This window comes from Sesamum indicum, linkage group LG7 (assembly GCF_000512975.1).
Source record: "Sesamum indicum cultivar Zhongzhi No. 13 linkage group LG7, S_indicum_v1.0, whole genome shotgun sequence".
NCBI classification, from domain to species: domain Eukaryota; kingdom Viridiplantae; phylum Streptophyta; class Magnoliopsida; order Lamiales; family Pedaliaceae; genus Sesamum; species Sesamum indicum.
This window is the reverse complement of record NC_026151.1, coordinates 5,157,670-5,177,929: the sequence shown is the minus strand read 5'-3', so window position 1 is coordinate 5,177,929 and position 20,260 is coordinate 5,157,670. Positions and strand designations below refer to the sequence as shown.

Genomic DNA, 20,260 nt, shown 5'->3' with positions numbered 1-20,260 from the left:
TCATGTACTTCCTTTTTTAGATCAATGCGGCTCAGCAATGATCATGCCTCCGGATCAAAAGGCAGATAAGCCTCCTTATTTTTTAGCACAATCCCAGCTCTGGGATTCTTTCCTTTTTGGAGAAATTGTCATAAACATATCTTTCTTTGGAATTACCTTTTTACCCTTAATAAGGGGGTATTTTCATCCTTTTAACAATTTACCATTATCACCATCCTAGCTATGTCACTCGTCCGGTTCCCATGCCTTTTAGGGACTCTAAACACTCCTTTGAAATGTTTAGAGCGGGCTCTTGAAGGCTCCAACATGCCCCCAAGAGATGGTCATTTAGTGCCGGCGTTGCTGCTGTCGTGCATGGAGAGGGTTGGCTGGAGCTTATTACTGCATGCCCTCCTTATAATAGGATTAAGAATATTTTTCCTTGTTCCTTAGACACGATTTTGCAAATCACTAAAGATAAAGCACTCTGTTTCACACATTTCTCTCCTGCTCGAGCATAGGGTGGCGCCTTGATCGTCGCCCTTATATCTCCGTGCCCAAACATCCTCGAAATGACTTCATACTTGGCAAATAGTATCCCCACACATCAAGAAAGTTCTCATATGAACGGTATTGCAATCCCCAATGGATAAGAGCTTCAGCTCGATGGTTGTTTGCGCACCTGCGTGTCAGTCGACATTCCCTAACTGCCACAAGTCCTCTGCAAGTTACTGTCGGCCGTTTTATCCAAAGATCGGCCAGTGACACCAGATTGGGCAAGTGGTGGTGTTGGTTATGACATTGTAGTTCTCTCTCCCAACAGAATGCCAGTGCAAAAGGTTTTTCCTACAGCCAAAGACCAAAAATCCGGCGACAGATTTCTTATGATATGTTCAAAGAGAAGCATAAGAACCACACATGAAGCGAATAATATGTAAAGAATCTGCAGACTTACAACAATACAAAGTGATGTGTTAACTCAAGAAAGCATTATAAAGGGTATACTGTAGAGGCTTTACATTACCCCACTAATTTCGTCCTAGACGTTATCAGCTACTTTCGCCCAGCAACATAAATTACGTGGGCATGGTTTATAAGCCACGAGAAGGACAAATATTATAGTAGCAAAAGCTATCACCCTCTTGTGGTCTAAAACCCACCAGCCTAATTACTATCACTTTACAAGTAAATAACCAATTACATAGAATAAATTGAAATACCTGACTCAGTCTGACCAAATAAATACAACTCATTATTCCTGTAAGGGTAATTTTAATCCCCTCCAAAGAACTGTATGTTAGAAATAGTGGGTTTTATAAAGCAGTGTAGATTTACTTTCTATGTTCTTTTTATACAAAATGAATGGACAAATAGAGAGAGAGAGAGAAAAAAAAAAAAGCAAGAAAGAAAAAGCAAAGAATAAAATGCAAAATAGCTATCATGGTATAGTAAGAAGAAGAAGAAAGAAGAAAATGACAAGCTTCCCACTTCCTATCCACTTTTCCCCCCATCTCCATCTCACATTGTCACGCCTCTCCTAACCAATAAACAATTCACAGCTTTTAATTCTTCTTTCCATTATTTCTCCTAATCTCCCTCCACACTATTTTTACAGTACAGATTTCACATATGTAGTGTACTCTGCTGTATCTACATGCTTGTAAAATTACGAAAATGCCCGTATAGGTGGAATTACAAGAATGCCCTTTGCCATGGATGGTGGGAGTAAATGCTTGGGAAAGAAGCCAAGGGTGAAGAAGAGGGTGAGGGTGGGGGGGCGGGATGTTGATCATCATGGCTTCCTACCTATTTGCAGGCTAAATGGCAACTGGTGGGATCTTGGCTGGTTCAAGAAAGATTCGGCAGTAAGAAAGGGAAGAAGCCAAGGATGGGGGTATAAGTGTAATTTATGGGGGGATAGGGGGTCCAGTGTGACATAGAAAAAGGGGAGGCACTGGGACTGGGAGGCATCACCATCAAAGCGGCCATCAGAAGACCAAAGCCTAAAAACAAGGTACTACTAACAACTGCAAAGAAAGCACATCAGAAACAGCCTCTCTCTCTCTCTCTCTCTCTCTCTCTCTCTCTCTCTCTCTTGTCTTTCTCTCTCTACCCATCTTTGCTTTTTTCAGCACCTTCTCATCATCAATCTCTCATGCCAAAATCCCACTCTCTCTCTAGAAATAAAAACTGATCCAAGACTCTGTGCCTTTCTCTCTCCTCCCATTTGTATCCATATCCTATTCCTGTATACTACTCGGCAGAGAAAGAAAGAAGAAACATAGAACTCCACGCACCCTCCCTCCCACAATCAAAAAACAAAGAGTCCACACCACCCAACTCTCTCTCTCTCTCTAATGGCCCAGCTGGACCAAAATTTATGTAGAAGAAATACAAAAAAGAATACAAAGGCAGAGAAAGGAAGACAGAGGGGCTTTTTAGAGAGAGAGAGTGAGAGAATGAGGGAGATGTCTTCAAATGTCCTCCAAATTAACCAAAACCCACCTCACACACAACACCAAAAAAGCAGATAATTGCTTCCACAAATGCCCTTCTGCAACCCCCCAAAAAATCCCCATCTTCATCATCAACTTCACTGTCTTTCCAAACAACTATGTTTTTATTGTTGCCCCGAATTATGTGGGCTTTTTCGGCCTTTGCCTTGGTCAGAATTTTTTTTCACAGAGAAAACAGGAAAGCAAAGAAAGAACCTTGCCACCTCCCCCCCACCCCTCTCTCTATCTCTATTTTCTCTCTCATCTTCTGTCCTATCTGTCTCTCTACTATCTCATTTCTTTCTCTACATACACAAACCCCCCTTTCTTTATTGCTTGTCCACCTTTCAATTCATCCCTATCACATATACCCATTTTCTTGTTTTCCCCTATCTGTGCTCCACAGCTAGCTCCCTTTATCTATTCTCAATCGTTTGATCATCTTCAAAATCACAACTTTTTTTGTGAAAGGGGCTTCTCTTCTTTTCTGATCTGATGTCCAAGAAGAGTAAAGGGGCGGTTTTGGATTCAACACCACCTTATGGTGTTGGTGTGTATGAGGATGCTAAGGCCCGGCTGAAGCATCAGACTCTTGTGCAGGACTATGAGGAGTTGCAGAAGGTACTCTCTTTTTTGTGGGTTTCTTTTTTCTTCTTTTATTTGGGAGATCTGATACACTATTTGGTTATTTGCTTTCTGGGTTTCTTTTTCAGTGCATGATTTACCCAAATTTTAGCTCTTGTTTTTTGCTGATTTCGAAGATTTTCTTTTGATGGAATTGATCTGTTTGTTTTCGCTGGTTAGTCTTTTATGTTTCTTCCTTTAGATTCCTTGAAAAATTTTCTTCTTGATTTCATAGTTCTCTGTGTTTTGGTGATATGTTCTGATTTTCGCTTGTGTTCTGTTCATGAAAAGTTGATGTTCTTCGTGATGTATATTGAAAATATCGCCTGATTTTGTCCTTGTGATCAATTGATCTTTTGATGGGGCGTTAACTCCTTATTTCACAGTTGTACTCTCTTTTAAGAAGTTGACCTCTGGCTATTAGATCTTCTCTTCTTTGTCGAAGATTCTTGTGGTGGTTTGGGGTATTGCCATTGCTTTCTCAGCCAAGAATTTTACGTAGATTGAGGGTTCCTTTCAGATAATTTGTTCACTGCGTTTTCTTTACTACTTGCTTCCCTTGAATGTGAATTCATTTGACTGTAAATCACCTTTGAAATTTTAGAGAATCTTTTTGTATTCGTTTGTTAGATCTATTAAGGGTTTTTTACGGCATGCTTCTGTGTTCCTTCTTTTGCTAGATATAGTGCATAGAAGCCGAATGTCTGTTGATTTTTTAAATTGAGATTCTTTTGTTGCTTTAGTAGCTATCTTTGGTGATGCCTGACGATCATCGGAAGAATAATTTACAATTGTACCGTATGCAGGAAACCGACGTCATGAAAAGTAAGTTGGAGGCAGCTAAACAGAGAAAGCTGATTCTTGCTGCTGAAGTTCGGTATGCAGTTCAATTCCTTACTGTAAAGATTCTGAAGATCATTTGATATAATCAAGTATACTTCCAAGTTCTTCACTATGTTGTTTGAAAGTCACATCTTTGTTTATTGATGCGTTGTTTTGCTTGGTCCACACTTGGATGACATATTAGTCAGAAATCAACTTAGTCATACAGTCTTGTTCTGGAAGGTGCTAGTTCAATGCATTTTTCTGTGTCCCAAGCGTTATACTGTTTCTTTCCTGAAATTTCGTGTTGGAGAAATGATACTGCTTTCTGTGTTGTATTGATTATGTCCATGAAAATCAACCTTGTGTAAGTCTAATGTAGGTTTCCTAATTGATCATATATATTTATATATGTTTATATGGATATATAGATATGTGCCTGTGCGCGATTGATAGTTGCAGGTGTAGTACGGCTCTTCTATCAGTGCCTGTTTTTACATTCAGTAGAATTGGTCATAACTATATTCTGCAGTAAGTTTCATGCATCTTCTATTAGTCTAGTCATTCTCGCTGTGCTTATTGGCCTCTCATTATATTCCACAGATTTCTGCGCCGAAGATATAAGCACCTTGTGAAAACAAAGAATACCAATTCGTCACAAGAACAAAATCTTGCAAACGCACCAAGTTCGCTTAAGAAAGCTAAAGAAATGAAGGAACAGCTTTTCACTCGGAAAGAATCGAGTCAGCACAGATTACCACTGCTTCCAGAACCATACCCCAAGAAGAAACATCATATTGGTAAACAAGGTGCTATGCGATCCACAATAACTGATCAGGCTTGGAAGAAAATTTTACATGGTGGTGAAGAAATTATCAAACACAGTTTGACTCCAGTATCTGGTTTGAACCACCACAAGGGAAGAATGCGTATCAGGAAAGAAACTTTGGCCCCTAATATGATCCAAATTCTTGACAAAGACCAGAAAGAAAGGATGCATGGCGCAAATGATGCAACTTCAAGGAATTCCATTGCAGCTTTTGATTTGAACCAGGATAGTAGTCCTAGCATGAAAGATGCTTTCGTGCCAAGCCGAGCTCCGATATTCGATTTAAATGAAATCTCGGTACGTAATTGTATTTGCCGAGAAGTTATCACTCTTCTTAAAATATTCATATACCTCATTCTAATTGTTCTCTGTATTTTATAGACAGGGGATGAGGATTTTCAGAGCAATTTCGAAGCAATGAAGTTTGAGGAAGCGAAGAAAAGTTTGATCAGAGGTATAAATGACGAGCAGCAAACAGATTTGAAGTTGTCCATTTGTCGAAATGCTGGGGAAGGTACATCTCGTGTGGGGAAGCGGAAAATTTCATGGCAGGACCCTGTTGCGCTGAGAGTTTGAAACTCTGCTTGTCAACTGAAGAACAGCAAGCATTTAGGCAATCAAAGAACTTCACAAGCGCCTCTCGTGCTTCTGTTGGCCTTAAGTCTGTAGGTTTGTTCCTTTCCTTATAAATAGAGGAATAGCTAGTTCTCTATGTCATATTAGTACTATACAGAATAATCTACTAGAAACAACTGTCCATGAAAAGTAAAAAGAATCTACTCTATAGTTTGCTGGCTTTATTGCTTAGAATGAGTAGCTTCTTTGGCTCATTTGATTGAAAGACAGAAATTTTGGGTTCGATTTATTATCTCTGTTTCGCCGTCTTCCTAGAACCCATAATCCTTCTGTTTGATGTGGAGAAACGCATGAGCCCTCAAGTCATTTTCATCCTTTGAACAAGAAATACATCTTGCAGGGTTTTTCACTGCCTTGCATTACTCAATAATTCTGGCAAAACTTAGTTGTAAGCATTGGTTTTGTTGTGATTAGGTGGGTTGGTGGTTTTCAAGCTCGTCATAGCAAAACATACCAACCCTCACGCCAAGATAGTAAGAATTGCTTATCATGCAACACGATATGCAGACAGAAGCAACATCCCTGTTGTAGAAGGTGAACAGGCTTCTTGTTATGGAAGTGACTTGTGTTTTCTGTAACAGGAAAGGAATGACAGACGAATATTGTTAGAAGTTTCAGTTTCTTCCATTTCCTTATTGAGTCTTGATGATGTTTTGAGTGAAGGATGTCCAACTTCATTTGGAAGAAACAAGGCTTTCTCACAAGATAGGAATTAGGACATTATATAGCTAGAAATAGACCTTGGGGCAAAGCACAAGCATCCAAAGATTCTATACAAGCATTCACTGCAACAGATTTGATATTTTGTCCTGAGTAATTATCATAGTCAAAAGTTAACAATCATGGTGAATAATAATTAATTACGATCTTTCCATGGGTATTGGTTATTATTTCAGCAGATGAAATGAAAATGTTAGTTATAGTTAAAAAAAATAGGGTAAAAACAATTTTGCCCTTCAAATTATTGTCCTTCTTTTCATTTTGACATTTGTTTTAGTTGCATTTGACATACAAATTACACGATTTTTTAATATTACAATCACGGACCATTTTTGGTGAAAAATTTTACTGAAAAGTGGTCACGTACACAAGATATGATCATAGTGTTTGGATTCGTTTTCTCGGTGTTGTGTTTTGTGGAGATAGAGAGAGAAAAACAAAGATAAATAAGTGTGTTAGAGATAATATGTATGTTTGGATTTGTTTTTGAGATAATTTAAAATAAGTATTTTATGTTTAATGTTGTGTTTTGGAGACGAAAATTACTATTCATTGTCAAATCATGTCTTTTTTAGATATATTTATGTATATATATGTGTGTATATATATATGTATGTATTTATGTTAAAACAGTTAAAAAGGCTCAGATAAGGTGTTTCTGAATGATGGCAAACATTAGGTATGTTTTGACATGTCCCGGAAATAACTTGAAAGTGAAAACAAATATAGTGGATGTTTTTAGGTGTAAAAATGTTATTTTCTTTTTGGATAAATAAATCCCTTCTCAAGCCATTAGTAAAGAAAATGATGATTTTATCTTTAAAAATACCATGTGACCACTGAGATGGTAAGATACAAATATGGTGTAGTTTATAAAAATACGACAATATATAAAAACGGTTGTAGTTCGAATGTCAAAATATTTTTAACTTAAAGATTATGATAATATCAAAACAAGCACTGTGATTGATGATATTGATTCACTGTACTTTGTAAGTTGTATTCAAATTTATCCTAGAGAATAACTCCTTCTTTGACAGTGATTGTTTGAATTAATATGTAACATAGAAGGCTACTTAATTTCTCTCTAGTAGAAAAGAATCACAAAATTGATTTGATTTTCGATGTGGTTTTGCTAAGTATTCACAAAATGAGGAGTTCACACCGGTCAAATCAAACACAGTTATCAACTGTTGAATTACCTGATGATAATTTTGACTCTTCTAGTACGGATTTTTATGTAAGTTTTGAATCTAATGGTATTTGATTGAATTTAAATTAATTATATAATAAATATAATATATTTATAACATAATTGATGTAAGTTTAAGTATAGATAAAAAAAAGTGATTAATTACATGACAAGTGAATTTTACTTACTTTGTAATTAATTTGAGTTGACCAAACTGAATTTGTGTAGTAAAATTTTGATCTCCATAGCCCATTAATTAAAGTAGAATCAATCAGCGCGAGATTCGTGTCTTCTTTTCCCTGTTGAGTTTCACATCTTTGCAACCTCATTATAAACCTTTTCTGCAGCTACTTTCCACGTCGCACTGTACGTGGTGGCGAGACCGCCACATCCATATTCTTTGTTATTGTGACTTGCGGACAAATTCGCGACTCTGCTGCTCGTGTTCACAAGATTTAGACTCGGAAACTTTTGGAAAAAGAGAACGAATGGGGACGTAAAACAGAATGTCAGTTGGGTTCTTGTGCAAATGTAGTTCTTATGCATAAAAGTTAAATCAATACAATATTACAAAAAATCATGAAATAGACTAAAATGGACTCACATAACCTGAAAGAAATACCCACACTTCTTACGAGATTTCAAACCCATGATGGAATTATCTTCAATTCAAGTCGTTCCTCTTGGCTGAGTTTCAAGAACAGTTTGTTCATCATCTTTGGTTATATCCACAGCCCCACCATCCTCTGCTTTGGTTTCATGATCCACAGGCTCATGATCATCATCTGGCTTGGTTATATCCATGGCCCTACCATCTTCTGCTTCGGTTTCATAATCCACATGCTCATGATCTTCTTGCATGATTTTGCCTCTACGCTTGTGATCCTCCGACCCAGCTTCATCAATGGTCTCATCCACATTACGGGATGCCATGTTTTTCTCCACTTCAGCAACTTGTTCGTGATTCAAGAGTATCACAGCCTTCTGATGGGATGGCCCAACTTCACCATTTCGTTCATTTTCTTGAAGCCGACGGATATGTTTCTTCCCATTGCTATGATCATTCATAGCTTTTCGAGAGGAGACTCCTACCAGGCACATCTCACACCAAAACTTATATTTTTTCTTCTTCTGGTTGGTTTTCCTCTTTACTTTTTTAACAATTACCCGTTGGTTTTTCTTCAAATTGTTAGAGTTAAGGTTCTTCTGCAACAGCAGCAGATCGTCTCTCGTTGAACTTGCCTCCCTAGTCTCTTTCTTTGGTAAGAGCCCGATGCTATAGTTTTTTGCAGCATTGTGAGCTCTCAATGCAGCCTCCTTTGATTTGTGCTTCTTTCCCCCTAGGTGTTTGTTTAGAGCTAGCTCACTGGTGGCACTAACTCGGCAAAGAGCACAACTCCATTCCTCTTTAGCTTTCTTCCTCAAGACGCCATCTGATGAAAATTCAATAGCAACCGCTCCAGATGGTGGTGTTGCAGCCTTCCTCTTTGATCCAGATATATTTTGATCAGGATTAGCCTACAATACTCCCACATTTCATTCATTTGCTTTTTTAGAGAACTCCAGTTTATTCACTATTATGATTCTACGAAGTATATCTCAACTCCTTATCATTTTAATCTTAGCTACACAAGACATAGTAGTATTATAACATGTAATAGGTATAGGACATTACAAGTCCAACCATTCAAAAACCTTCCAATGTACAAAAACAGCTTAAGTGCAGAGATGAAAAACAACCCATCTAAGCATCAGTTTTAGTTGGACTTCAAATCGTGATGACACAAAGAGAGAGAGAGAGAGAGAGAGAGAGAGAGAGAGAGAGAGAAAGGGAGGGAGACAGACAGGCTTAACCTCTGAAATTCTCAGGTTAGATGGCCCTCTCTGATATGGCAAGGCCTCAAATCCTCCAGACTCACACCTTCCATTCGACCTCTCCTTCCCGAGTGACAACACAATTATTTCCTCTAGAGACTTCCCTTCGTTCCTTGTCTCCATAATTGGAAGCCTCAGTGTCTGCGGTGAGTCTGTTGTTACTGTTGACGAGCCAAACGGAAACCCATTGCTGCCCCTCAGTAGAGCCAATCCCCAGTCCATCATCAGCTCCCTCCTTACCTCATCCTCTAAACTACGCCTTCTCATGATCTCCGACATGGTTATCTCCGCTCGGATGCATTCCTTTTCGATCTCTCTCTGGATTGCCTTGTGCAAGTCATTGGAGCAGGGGTGAGGGCGAACGTAAAGGTGTTGCTGCTGCTGCTGCTGCTGCTGATGATGATATTGGGCATGTTCAGGCTTGTCCCTTTCTGATCCTGGTCCCATGTAAGCAGCTGAAACAATTTAAATGGAACAATTTAAACCAACAAATTCCACACCGCATCTCCATTTCACCAATGGGGACAACAAAAACGAACAAATTAAGTATAATGCATATCTAGTCTCTTATTCCACCGGTCACTTTCTTTAAATTGAACATCAATCACACGGTAAATGCATAAACTTACTATATAATTGATTTACGTCCGCCCAACCCAATTCGGGTTAGAATTTCCCTTAGAATAGAAACTTTTCTGCATAACTGCAATAGTCCAAACATATATGCTTGACTTCATGACTGCAAGTTAATTAAGTTTTGTTTTGTGTGTTTTTATCGAATCTTTCCATTACATAAACACAAAAGACAAGCGTATAATATCACTTTCTCCTGAACTTTTAGCCAAAAGGATTATAAAAAAACAGCCGAATTTCCCAGATCAGGGACATCCAAGTGGGTTAATATCAAACTTTAACTCAGTATCCCCAGGAAACTAGACATAAGGAAGAAAAACTTACATTCTAAAAGTAGAAACATACAAGAAAGCAATTTTTTTACAACATTGAAAACCACCAAGAGATGAGAAGCGCATTTGGTATCTCCGGGGAGAAAAATTACAGTGCATCAATACAAACATTAAACAGCCCCGGCATGCTCTAGAACAGCAATTCTATTTAAGCCCATCAATTGAACTGTCAAAGATCCCCCCACAGACTTCAGATTCTACACATAATGGATAATATATAATAAAACGTAAGAACACAGAAAGCATACGTACGTCGAGGGGCTTGTTCTGCAAAAAACCTGTAATTGGAGGACTGAAGAACGTGAGAAGAAGATGAAGCTTGCTGATGAATCCCCCGATCCCTCCACTCCATTTTACAATAGAACAACGCTCTTATAACGGATGTGCGAACTATTCGTGCATTCAAAATAAGGTAAAAATCTAGGAATCTGAATTATTGAAGGCTTTGGCCAGCAGTATTTTCAGAAAGTGAGAAAGAGAAAAGAAGATAGCAGGGAAGTAACGACAAAGGACCGACGAGTCACGCTCCATGATCGCACAGCACGTCATGGCAGATCATCAGGATTCTGCGTCTGTTCACTGGATATCAAGATAATGTCAGCCTTTTTCACTCGTTTCAATTAATACTCAGGCGACTGTTCTTCTCATATTATTCTTATAAAATTATTTTTATTGTGTCAATAGTAGTTGCAATGTAGTACCATATACAAAAATTTTAGAAAAAATATAATTATTTTAAATGGAATAATTTATAATTGAATAATTATTTAGATACTAACCTGAATAAAATTATTATGAATTTAATAAACTTACTGAATTTTTCAATAAACAAATATTTAAATACATAAGTTGGAGAAATAAATTTGAATAGAAAAATGGAGCAAAATTTTTCTAAAATTAGAACAAAAATAAAAAAAAATAATATGTCAAAAAATAGGATATAAAGGCCTATTCGTGCAATCGTTTCTTTATTTGAAAATTTGAAAAAGTACAATAAATTCACGATAATTTTATTAATTTGTCAATAAGCTGCGCGCAATCATTGCGAGTTCAAAAGTTTTAAGTTTAAATTTTAATAAATACAAAAACCTTTTAGTTGTAAATGAAGAGTTGCTAGTTGTAAATAAAATAAAGCTATACCACATGATCTTTTGCCAAGCTTCACTGAGGCAATGCAGGTCATCAGGAGGATCTTGAGCGGGCCTCAGTGACGAGGGAAATTACATAATTACCAAAATACTCTTCTATTTTTTACCCTTTTTTTATATATATTCTGACAGCGCGCGTGGGACCCATTATGCAGGAATAGCAGTGGCAGCGGCGGCGGGGGGTTAATTTTATTAATTTGTCAATAAGCTGCGCGCAATCATTGCGAGTTCAAAAGTTTTAAGTTTAAATTTTAATAAATACAAAAACCTTTTAGTTGTAAATGAAGAGTTGCTAGTTGTAAATAAAATAAAGCTATACCACATGATCTTTTGCCAAGCTTCACTGAGGCAATGCAGGTCATCAGGAGGATCTTGAGCGGGCCTCAGTGACGAGGGAAATTACATAATTACCAAAATACTCTTCTATTTTTTACCCTTTTTTTATATATATTCTGACAGCGCGCGTGGGACCCATTATGCAGGAATAGCAGTGGCAGCGGCGGCGGCAGCAGGCTTTACAGAGGATGACGTGGCTCGCTTTCATTGGGACCACGTGTCCTACTCATAGAGGGTATTACAACTATAAATAGTTTCATTTATGATTATTCAAACACGTTTCCACCACTTCATTTTACCGCCATATTTGTGATCTCACTCGATCTCGTTATTATATTTTCGACCCCACCTTTTCTAACTTAAGCATCGGAGGGCCATCGCCGATGGCTTCTCGGCTAGTCTTACGTTTGTTGTGTTCTCAGGATCCACAATAGATAGCTCGAAAGAGGGAATCAACGACTTCAACCCAGCGATCCGACTCGAAAATCCTGATTTCGCGCGACCTACATTACTCAGGATTGAAGATCAACCTGTCCAAGTCAGCCTTGGTTTTTAGCGAAAATGTTCTAGTCGAGACAAAGAGGGAAGTAGCTATGCTCCTACGAGTGGAAGTTAAGAACAAGCATGATAAATACCACGGGCTTCCCTCGACGGTCGAAAGGTTGAAGTGCGAGGTGTTCGAGGGAATAAGGATTGCTTTTGGAAACAAAACTTAACGGGTGGGCCACTAAGACAAGCAGGTCGTGCGGTCTTAATTAAGATGATTTTTCAAGTGGTGTCTTCTTACATTATGAATTGCTTTGGAATCCGGAGGGGATTTTAGAGGAGCAGGAGGACATGATGGAAAAATTTTGTTTAGCAAGGAGGAGGAGTAACTAAGGTGCACTAGGTTGCTTGGAATAAATTGTGCTGTAGCAAGAAGGAAGGAGGTTTGGGTTTCGTCGGTTGAAGGAAAATTTAATATGGCAATGTTGGCAAAATAAGCTTGGAGAGTGGCAATGAAACCTCACTGCCTACTTCATGCTCGAATCGGTTGTCGGCGTAAGAGCATGATCCCTGACTGAAATCCGCGTCAGGCATTGCTCTGACATATCGCTCTCGTTGGTCGCTCTGAGGTGTGTTTTTTGGTTGAATTATATGCGTGTTTGATTGGTCGCAGATGATTGAAGATGACGCTTATTGAATTTACTAGCTAATATTTATAGCTAAGGGCTACAATCAAATAGAGGGAGTTGATTATCTTGACTTCTTTTCCCCTATTGTTGAGTCTGTTACGGTTCGCATTTTCTTGTCTTTGGAAGCCTTCCGCTCTTGGGCCTTGTTACAGCTTGATGTCAATAATGCTTTTCTTCATACATTTCTGGACAAGGATGTTTACATGGATCCTCCTGAGGGCCTCCTTGATGTGCCCCCTGGCTGCAAGTTGTAGAAATCTCTATATGGCCTCAAATAGGCTTCAAGGCAATGGAACCTTGAGCTCACCAGCAAACTACTCAGTTTTGGGTTCACTCAGTCCAGTCACGAGCACTGCCTCTTCGTCAAACATACAGACTCTGAGTTCACTACCCTCCTAGTTTATGTCGATGACATCTTACTTACTAGGTTCTCCGAGGTCGCTCTTCACTCTGTCAAGGCCTATCTGGATCAGTTGTTCGCCATTAAGGACATTGGTTCCGCTAACTATTTCCTTGGTCTGGAACTTGCTCGCTCCTCGCATGGTATTCACGTACGCAGAATAAATATCTTCGCGACATCTTGGCTGATTCCTCAATGCTTGATGTCAAGCCTTCCCCCACTCCTCTTCCTTCTGGTCTGAAATTGGTTGGTGATGATGGATTCTTACTTATTGACCACGGGGCTTATAGGAGACTTGTGGGTCATCTCTTGTATTTGGGCTTTACTCGCCCTGATATCTCATTTGCTGTTTAGCAGCTAAGTCAGTTCCTCCAGGCGCCTCGCACCCTCTCACTGGTCTGCTGCTCTCTATGTTCTCCGATATCTCAAAGGGACTCCCTCTACTGGTCTTTTCTTTTCCTCTTTTAGCTCTGCTCAGCTCTTTGCCTACTCTGATACGTCCTAGGCATCCTGCCTTGACTCCCGTCGTTCCATCACTGGCTTTCGTGTCTTCCTTGGGACCTCTCTTATCTTTTGGAAGACCAAGAAACAGGCCACCGTCTCCCGGTTCTCTGTCGAGGCTGAGTATCGTAGCATGGCCTCCGCTGTTAGCAAGCTCCATCAGATCTCTTTCTTACTCTGCGACCTCGATATCCCTGTCTCGCTTCCTATCCCACTCTAGTGCGACAACAAGGTTGCTGTACACATCACTGCCAATCCTGTCTTCCACAAGCGCACCAAGCATCTAGAGATCGATTGCCACCTTGTCCGTGATCAATTCAAACTTGGTTTCATTGCTCCCTCTCACATCCCTGGTTCTACTCAGGTGGCCGACCTCTTCACCAAATCTGTTACTATTGCTGACTTCGCTCTTTTCCTACCTAAGCTGCGCGTCTCTTCCTCGGCTCAATCTTGAGGGGGGCTTGTGAACAGAGTGAGGTCGCATCACGTCCGCCCAGCGAGGTTGCTTCTGCACGCATCACGTCAGCCCAGCGAGGTCGCTTTTGCACCACCATCGCAGAGACTTGGTTGGGTCGTTGTGTAGCGGTCGCATACGTAGATCGTTGCCTTGGAGGTCACTAGCGATCATTGTTCACATGTTTTGTTTTATGTTTTTTGTTTGTTGTACAGTACAGTTGGGTTAGTTATGCCGTTGCACAGTTTGTTACACTTTCAGTTAGTTTTAGATATGGTAAGTTAGCAGATTAGTTACAGATTCTCTTCCTTAGGCTTTGTATATATAGGCCTGTATTTTTCTCTTGTTGACTTAATGAAAGTTTTGCTTTCTTCTCCAAATTGTTTATAATGGAGATGTTATTTGCTCTCTTGAACTTAAGAGATTTACAAGTACCTTATTGGTGTCTTTAATTTTATAGTTTGTTAATATTTTTTCTTCATTGTTACTTCCCATTTTCTCTCTTTTCAACTTCTACATCCCTTTATCTTCTCTTATTTTTTTAGTATTTTTGCGTAATTTGTTTATATTTTTTAATATTTTATTTATCAAATTAATATACTTTTAAACAATAATTATTTTTAAAATAATAAAATTAATTAGACATAAGCAGTTGACTGTACCACACATATTAGTATTATTATTATTGTTTTCGTTGTTAATAATAATAATAACTATCCGGTCCAACGTGGTCATTGTGATTTATTGAATATTGGACTTGTGTGATTTTTGTTAAGTCTGTTCGAGACTAATCCAACCCATCTTAATCTACTGATAATTGGAGTGTTTGACTTGGACCAATGAATTACGACATACGATGATTTTCGTAAAAATCTCTAAACCCAGCAGATCAGTCTGGTCTAGGCCCAGGACCATGTGATCCTAGGAATTGTATCCCTGGGACCGGCCCAGAAACAGCCCAATTTTAGCTGGTCCAAGCCCTCAAATATAGAAAAGCCTATGCTATCCTGGGCCGGTAAGAGCAGTTGGGCGCCCAACCAATCGTTCTTCAGGACACCGCGGTCGGTTTATTTATAAAAACAGTTGTCGGACAAGAAGATTTCACCCACTCCCACAGAAATGGATGACGAGAAAGATGACAAGAACGCCGCCGAGACAGAGCGATGCGCCGCCGCCGACTGGGCGGAATTGACCCACGAATGTCTCGTCAACATCTTCTCCCGTCTTTCCTTGCAGGATCGGTGGCGAGGCGCCATGCGCGTCTGCAAGGGCTGGCACCAAGTCTGCAAGGATCCATGCCTCAACTCGGTGCTTGACCTCGAATGTTACTTCGATTCCACCCATGAGTTGCCCAGATTCTGGACCCCGGAGTTCGAGCGCAAGATTGATAATATGCTCGAATCGGTTGTCGGCTGGAGTGCAGGATCCCTGACTGAAATCCGCGTCAGGCATTGCTCTGACAGATCGCTCTCGTTGGTCGCTCAGAGGTGTGTTTTTTATTGAATTATATGCGTGTTTGATTGGTAGCAGATGATTGAAGATGACGTTTATTGAATTTACTAGCTAATATTTTCTTTCTTTTATCGATTTTTTTCTTTTTTTTTTCTGATTAAGATTCAATGTATATGGTTGTGCGTGAATATTTTTCTCGTAAATTTCCTTTTCAGTTACACATCCTAGTTTTCTCCACGGGATAATTGAATTTTTTAATTGCTTTTGTAGAAGCGATAATTTTGGCGAATTTTATTAATTTCTGAAGTGGTTGTGAAATTATTGATTGAAAATTTTCAACTTTTTTCTCATCACTGTTTCACTTGTTATCATTTTTTGGTTTGAGGCTTGAGAAAAAACAGAAATGGTAATCTGATAATTGCGAATTTCGTGTTGTTCAAGTGATTGTTCAAGTTTCCAATCCATTATTGTTTGATTTGAGATAGATTCTTACGTAAGGTGGGTATCTATTTGGTCTGACAGAGGGTTTACTTTATTGTAGTAAATTGCTTATTGTATACGAATTGATTACTTGAGATGGTGCATGGCAAAAATAGGCAATATTTGAGTATAAAGGACTTAAATTGTGTTGTAGTTGGAATTATCCAAAGTTGTATCATTGATGGCTCCATGGTTGTGTTATTGCTTGTTGTAAGCTTATAACTTGGGTTCTTGTCTATACCCTGTTTATTCCTGTTGGTTTTCAGTCCGCTAAAATGCATGGTTGGGAATCTGTATATTGTCGAAGGCTCCAAGTTCTACAATGATTTGCCGTATATTGAAATCATATGGACAGGGTTCATCAAATTTGGCCAGTTCTATTGAAAATATGACTTTTTTCATGTGTATTAGCTTACTATTCTTATATCGTACAAGGCTTAATTTTACATGGTTTAAATTACATTATCCAGCCTGCAATATAGAACAAGGAATTTGCTGAACTCTATTGAACCTTGCTATGCTCCCTAGAGAAAGGGAGAAAAGAATATTTTGCTATAGTTTACTAGTAAAGGAATCAAATGGTGAATAAACTATCGAATGTACGGTAAAATGTTTTTTTTTCAAATAAAAAACAACTGGATGACTGGGTGTCGATGGAACGACTGCATGTCCCTATTTTTTGATGTTATTAGAAAAGATCAATAATTTGTATGTGGAGAGATGCAATTTAAGCAATATTTTAACTGTGTGACTTTGTTGTATTTTTTGCTGCCATATCTTGCTTTCAAATTGTTGATGTTAGCATATTTTGGGATGCAATTTTACTGATCAATTCTTTGCCATGAGTTAATGTTATCCGATTTAGACACTGTAGATGTGCGTATCAGTTTTGCGTTAAGCTGATCTTTTGGCTGCTAGAGTTTTTTATGACATTTAACACTGTAGTTAAATTTATTTTTATATTATTGAAATGGTGTTGTTGCTAGCAACTAGCAAGCTCTTATGCTAAAATCAGCTGTGCCGCTGGTAATATACTAACAGTTGTATGTTTTTGCAAGGTCTGCTCAATTGTTATCTTTTTTAAGTATCTGTTTGGTGGTCCATTTCTTTTCGTAACTTGATGCATATTTTTCAATCTGTTAATAATCGACATAGAACCTGGTGTTTTTTGGATTTTTTCAGGTGCCCAAATCTTGAAGTTCTTTCTATCAAGAGCTCTCCTCATGTCACTGATGCAATTATGGCTGAAATAGCATCTGGGTGCCCCAAGATTAAGGAACTTAATATCAGCTACTGCTATGAAATATCCCATAAAACTTTGGCTATCATAGGATCTTATTGTCCTAATATTTATATGCTTAAACGGAACCTAATGAACTGGTTGGATCCTTCCCAACATGTAGGAATTGTCCCCAATGACTATCTGAATGCTTGCCCTCAGGATGGCGATTCAGAAGCTGCTGCTATCTCAAAATTCATGCCCCATCTTCTCCATCTTGAACTTCGGTTTTCCAAGTTGACAGCTAAAGGCCTCACTCTGATTTCGGATGCATGTGAGAACCTGGAGTATGTTGATTTATCTGGATGTGCACATGTGACTAGTCGGGACATTGCCACTGCATTATCAAATCTGAAGAAGTTGAAAACTATCAAGAAGCCCAACTTTTACATCCCAAGGTCTGTTTTCCATACTGAAAGATATGGTCATTGGAGACTGTATGATCAGCGATTTCAAACGGATGTATTCAGAATTTGACTGGACAACAGAAAAAGGACAAAAATACAGAAAGACAGACCGTGAAATTACCGAGGGATTGACGATGTGTGTTCGTTTTGCAAGGTACTGCAACAGTTTCAAATGTTACTGAGTTCTAATTTACTCTTTGATGTGTGTATATATTGTATCCCGTGCTATTTGGGAACCCAGCTATGTGTTTGGCTTGAATTATTTTCCCCTTTGTTGACTAGTTTTTGAATGTGTTGGAACAGTGTTATGATTATACATACTCATACATATATATATAAATTATATATAAAAGAGACGTGATTTGACAATGAATAGCAATTCTTGTCTCCCATTAACAAACATCAAGCATACCATACTTATTTTTTATATTATCTCTAAATATAAATTCAAATATACACATTATTTCTAATATATACTTATTTATCTTTGTTTTTCTGTCTTCATCTCCACAAAACACACCAAAATAAGTTAAAAATAAAAAGCAAACATAGTGCACGTTTCTATATTGTTGTTTGTATCAAGAACCTTATAGAGCTGGATCTTCAATCTTCAAGCTATCTTTTTAATATATTCGCCACTGAGCTGCAAAAGTACGAGCTTTAAAAACCGTGCTGTTCTCCATTCTCTATCGGTTGTGTAGTTCTTGAACTTTGCCTTTTATTTATATAAATTCTTGTTCACTCTCTCTTGGATTACCCCACTTCAATCGGAGATACAATTTTTACCAATCTTATCCCGTTACATAATCTGGGTGAAGCATAGGTAATCCCAATATTTTGTCAAACTCCCAAAACAGCATAAAACAAGATTTTCAAATGTTAAAATGTGCAGAAGCAGATAAGACAGAAAACTTGCAAATTGTACTTATAGGCTCTAACGGATCAACTTCAATTCAAATCTTCTGAAACTCTTCCAAGATCAGCTTCAGAAGTCGGAGAAAGCCAAGTTTAAAGGACTATTTTCTGGGCAGCAAAGCTTCTCCTCTTCTTTCCAATTGGTGATGTCAGTTTAATGTAAACAGTCTTGGATGCATGAATACTGTTTCGAGGCTGAAGTATTCTATGCTTCAAAGAGACAATGAAGAAAGAGGGGGACGGAACGCAAGTTTTAGCTAGACTCAGAGAAAGCAATAGTAAAACCTTAAATCCTAGCTGCATCTCAGAGAAAGTTTCCATGACAAGAACACCTAGGAACTACTCAAACTGCCTGCAGATGATAGACTCTGTAAGCAGCAAACAGCTTATTCACTGTAGTAAAATGAAGTAGTTGGCAGCCATAAACACACAAAAGGTGATATGACCAAGAGTCACTGGCAATCCACTGGCTGCACTCTTTGTCTTTGTTGGCTTCTTGACGATATCGGCGCCCCCATTAGCTCCTCTTTTCTCATGAATAACGGCGTTGACTCCTCCAGTAATCTTATGTCGCTGATCATGGTCGACGGTTGGTTTCTCGACATTAAAACTCCTACCTGCAAACAGTTCTGAGTAAGGAATTAGTCACTTAGAAAACTAGTGAAGCAGAGTTGTTGTCCCATTAAGATATACTTGGCATTAAATCAAAAACTACCTCGGTTGATAGAATCCACCGCGAGTTCAGAACCTCTAGCTTTAGAAGTCGTGCTCTCGCAAGCAACGAAAGCAGCAGCCTGTCCGAACATGATTACTAATAGCCATGAAATCATTGGCTTTTTCATGGTGGATAAGCTCTTGGGAAATGAGGTCTATGGCCGGTTTATACACAAACACCCTTTTAAAGGAGGGATAATCTTTTCTCAAGTGCTGTTGCTTTAGACAACTATGTCTGATCATGACCAAAATGTAATAGGAAATGGAATCTCAAGCTTTTAAAAGATCATTATTCGAAGGTGCAAAGCATGGAAGCTAAAGTAGCTAGGAGGACAAAATGTGCAGAAAAGATGAAGGAAAAGGACAAGACTCACATGGCATCAACTCTTAAAGTTAACTGCGTGTTGTATGTGTGGGGAAAATTGCAATTTTCCTAATGTAACTTAGGGGATATCAATTTTTTTATATAGAATTGAATTTTGCAATTTAGTTGCTTAACTTAATAATTTTTTGTAATTTTAGTCCTTTTCGGATTCATTTTAGCTAAAAAATTACATGTGACTTGTATATGACCCAATTAAATTGTAATTTAAGTCTTATAAATCAATTAGTACAGGACCAAAAATGTCACTCCTCTAAATTACAGGACTAACAATGTCAACGCCCCCCAAATTACATATTAAAATTGTAATTTAATGAAATTATATGCAAGTCACATGCAAAATTTCCAGTCAAATTGGGCGGAAAATGATGAAAATTGCTGAAATTTTAAAGTTACAAAACTGAATTGCCAAAATCAATTCGTCCGGACAAAAAAACTGTCGCTTGCCACAAATTATAGAACTAAAATTGCATTTTTCCC

At 38.4% G+C, this 20,260-nt stretch overlaps 4 protein-coding genes across 7 annotated transcripts; 2 read left to right on the top strand and 2 right to left on the bottom strand.

The window, feature by feature from the left end:
• Positions 2,027–6,190, top strand: LOC105166332. Of its 2 annotated transcripts, XR_848164.2 has the most exons (5): positions 2,027–3,095; positions 3,905–3,975; positions 4,524–5,046; positions 5,131–5,418; positions 5,800–6,190. XR_848164.2 is itself a non-coding variant. In XM_011085646.2 (4 exons), exons 1-4 carry the CDS (start codon positions 2,970–2,972, stop codon positions 5,323–5,325), a joined length of 915 nt encoding a protein of 304 aa, XP_011083948.1. In that variant the 5' UTR covers positions 2,028–2,969; the 3' UTR covers positions 5,326–5,752. The 2 variants fall into 2 exon arrangements, 1 of the variants encoding a protein (XP_011083948.1); XM_011085646.2 differs by lacking the exon at positions 5,800–6,190 and having other exon boundaries at positions 2,028–3,095; positions 5,131–5,752.
• Positions 7,807–10,733, bottom strand: LOC105166331. 2 transcript variants are annotated; one of them, XM_011085643.2, is made up of 3 exons: positions 10,390–10,733; positions 9,143–9,627; positions 7,807–8,815 (listed from the first exon to the last, which is right to left on the bottom strand). In XM_011085643.2, exons 1-3 carry the CDS (start codon positions 10,487–10,489, stop codon positions 7,967–7,969), a joined length of 1,434 nt encoding a protein of 477 aa, XP_011083945.1. In that variant the 5' UTR covers positions 10,490–10,733; the 3' UTR covers positions 7,807–7,966. The 2 variants fall into 2 exon arrangements, with proteins under 2 accessions (XP_011083945.1, XP_011083947.1); XM_011085645.2 differs by having other exon boundaries at positions 9,152–9,627.
• On the top strand, positions 15,241–18,148 carry LOC105166330 (F-box protein SKIP1). Its single transcript, XM_011085642.2, has 2 exons — positions 15,241–15,638; positions 17,266–18,148. Exons 1-2 carry the CDS (start codon positions 15,271–15,273, stop codon positions 17,837–17,839), a joined length of 942 nt encoding a protein of 313 aa, XP_011083944.1. The 5' UTR covers positions 15,241–15,270; the 3' UTR covers positions 17,840–18,148.
• On the bottom strand, positions 18,466–19,655 carry LOC105166328. Of its 2 annotated transcripts, none has more exons than XM_011085641.2 (2): positions 19,400–19,655; positions 18,466–19,301 (listed from the first exon to the last, which is right to left on the bottom strand). In XM_011085641.2, exons 1-2 carry the CDS (start codon positions 19,524–19,526, stop codon positions 19,075–19,077), a joined length of 354 nt encoding a protein of 117 aa, XP_011083943.1. In that variant the 5' UTR covers positions 19,527–19,655; the 3' UTR covers positions 18,466–19,074. The 2 variants fall into 2 exon arrangements, with proteins under 2 accessions (XP_011083943.1, XP_011083942.1); XM_011085640.2 differs by having other exon boundaries at positions 18,466–19,313; positions 19,400–19,654.

Bases quoted from the DNA above. Each gene is read 5' to 3' on its own strand.
- LOC105166331 (XM_011085643.2), bottom strand. From the start codon at position 10,489: ATGGAGTGGAGGGATCGGGGGATTCATCAGCAAGCTTCATCTTCTTCT. The intron at 9,628-10,389 runs GTACGTATGCTT...AAATTGTTTCAG, and splicing joins TGCAGAACAAGCCCCTCGAC to CTGCTTACATGGGACCAGGA. The intron at 8,816-9,142 runs GTCTGTCTCCCT...GGAGTATTGTAG, and splicing joins GAATTTCAGAGGTTAAGCCT to GCTAATCCTGATCAAAATAT.
- LOC105166330 (XM_011085642.2), top strand. From the start codon at position 15,271: ATGGATGACGAGAAAGATGACAAGAACGCCGCCGAGACAGAGCGATGC. The intron at 15,639-17,265 runs GTGTGTTTTTTA...GGATTTTTTCAG, and splicing joins CTCTCGTTGGTCGCTCAGAG to GTGCCCAAATCTTGAAGTTC.
- LOC105166332 (XM_011085646.2), top strand. From the start codon at position 2,970: ATGTCCAAGAAGAGTAAAGGGGCGGTTTTGGATTCAACACCACCTTAT. The intron at 3,096-3,904 runs GTACTCTCTTTT...TACCGTATGCAG, and splicing joins ACTATGAGGAGTTGCAGAAG to GAAACCGACGTCATGAAAAG. The intron at 3,976-4,523 runs GTATGCAGTTCA...TATATTCCACAG, and splicing joins ATTCTTGCTGCTGAAGTTCG to ATTTCTGCGCCGAAGATATA.
- LOC105166328 (XM_011085640.2), bottom strand. From the start codon at position 19,526: ATGAAAAAGCCAATGATTTCATGGCTATTAGTAATCATGTTCGGACAG. The intron at 19,314-19,399 runs GTAGTTTTTGAT...TTCCTTACTCAG, and splicing joins GGTGGATTCTATCAACCGAG to AACTGTTTGCAGGTAGGAGT.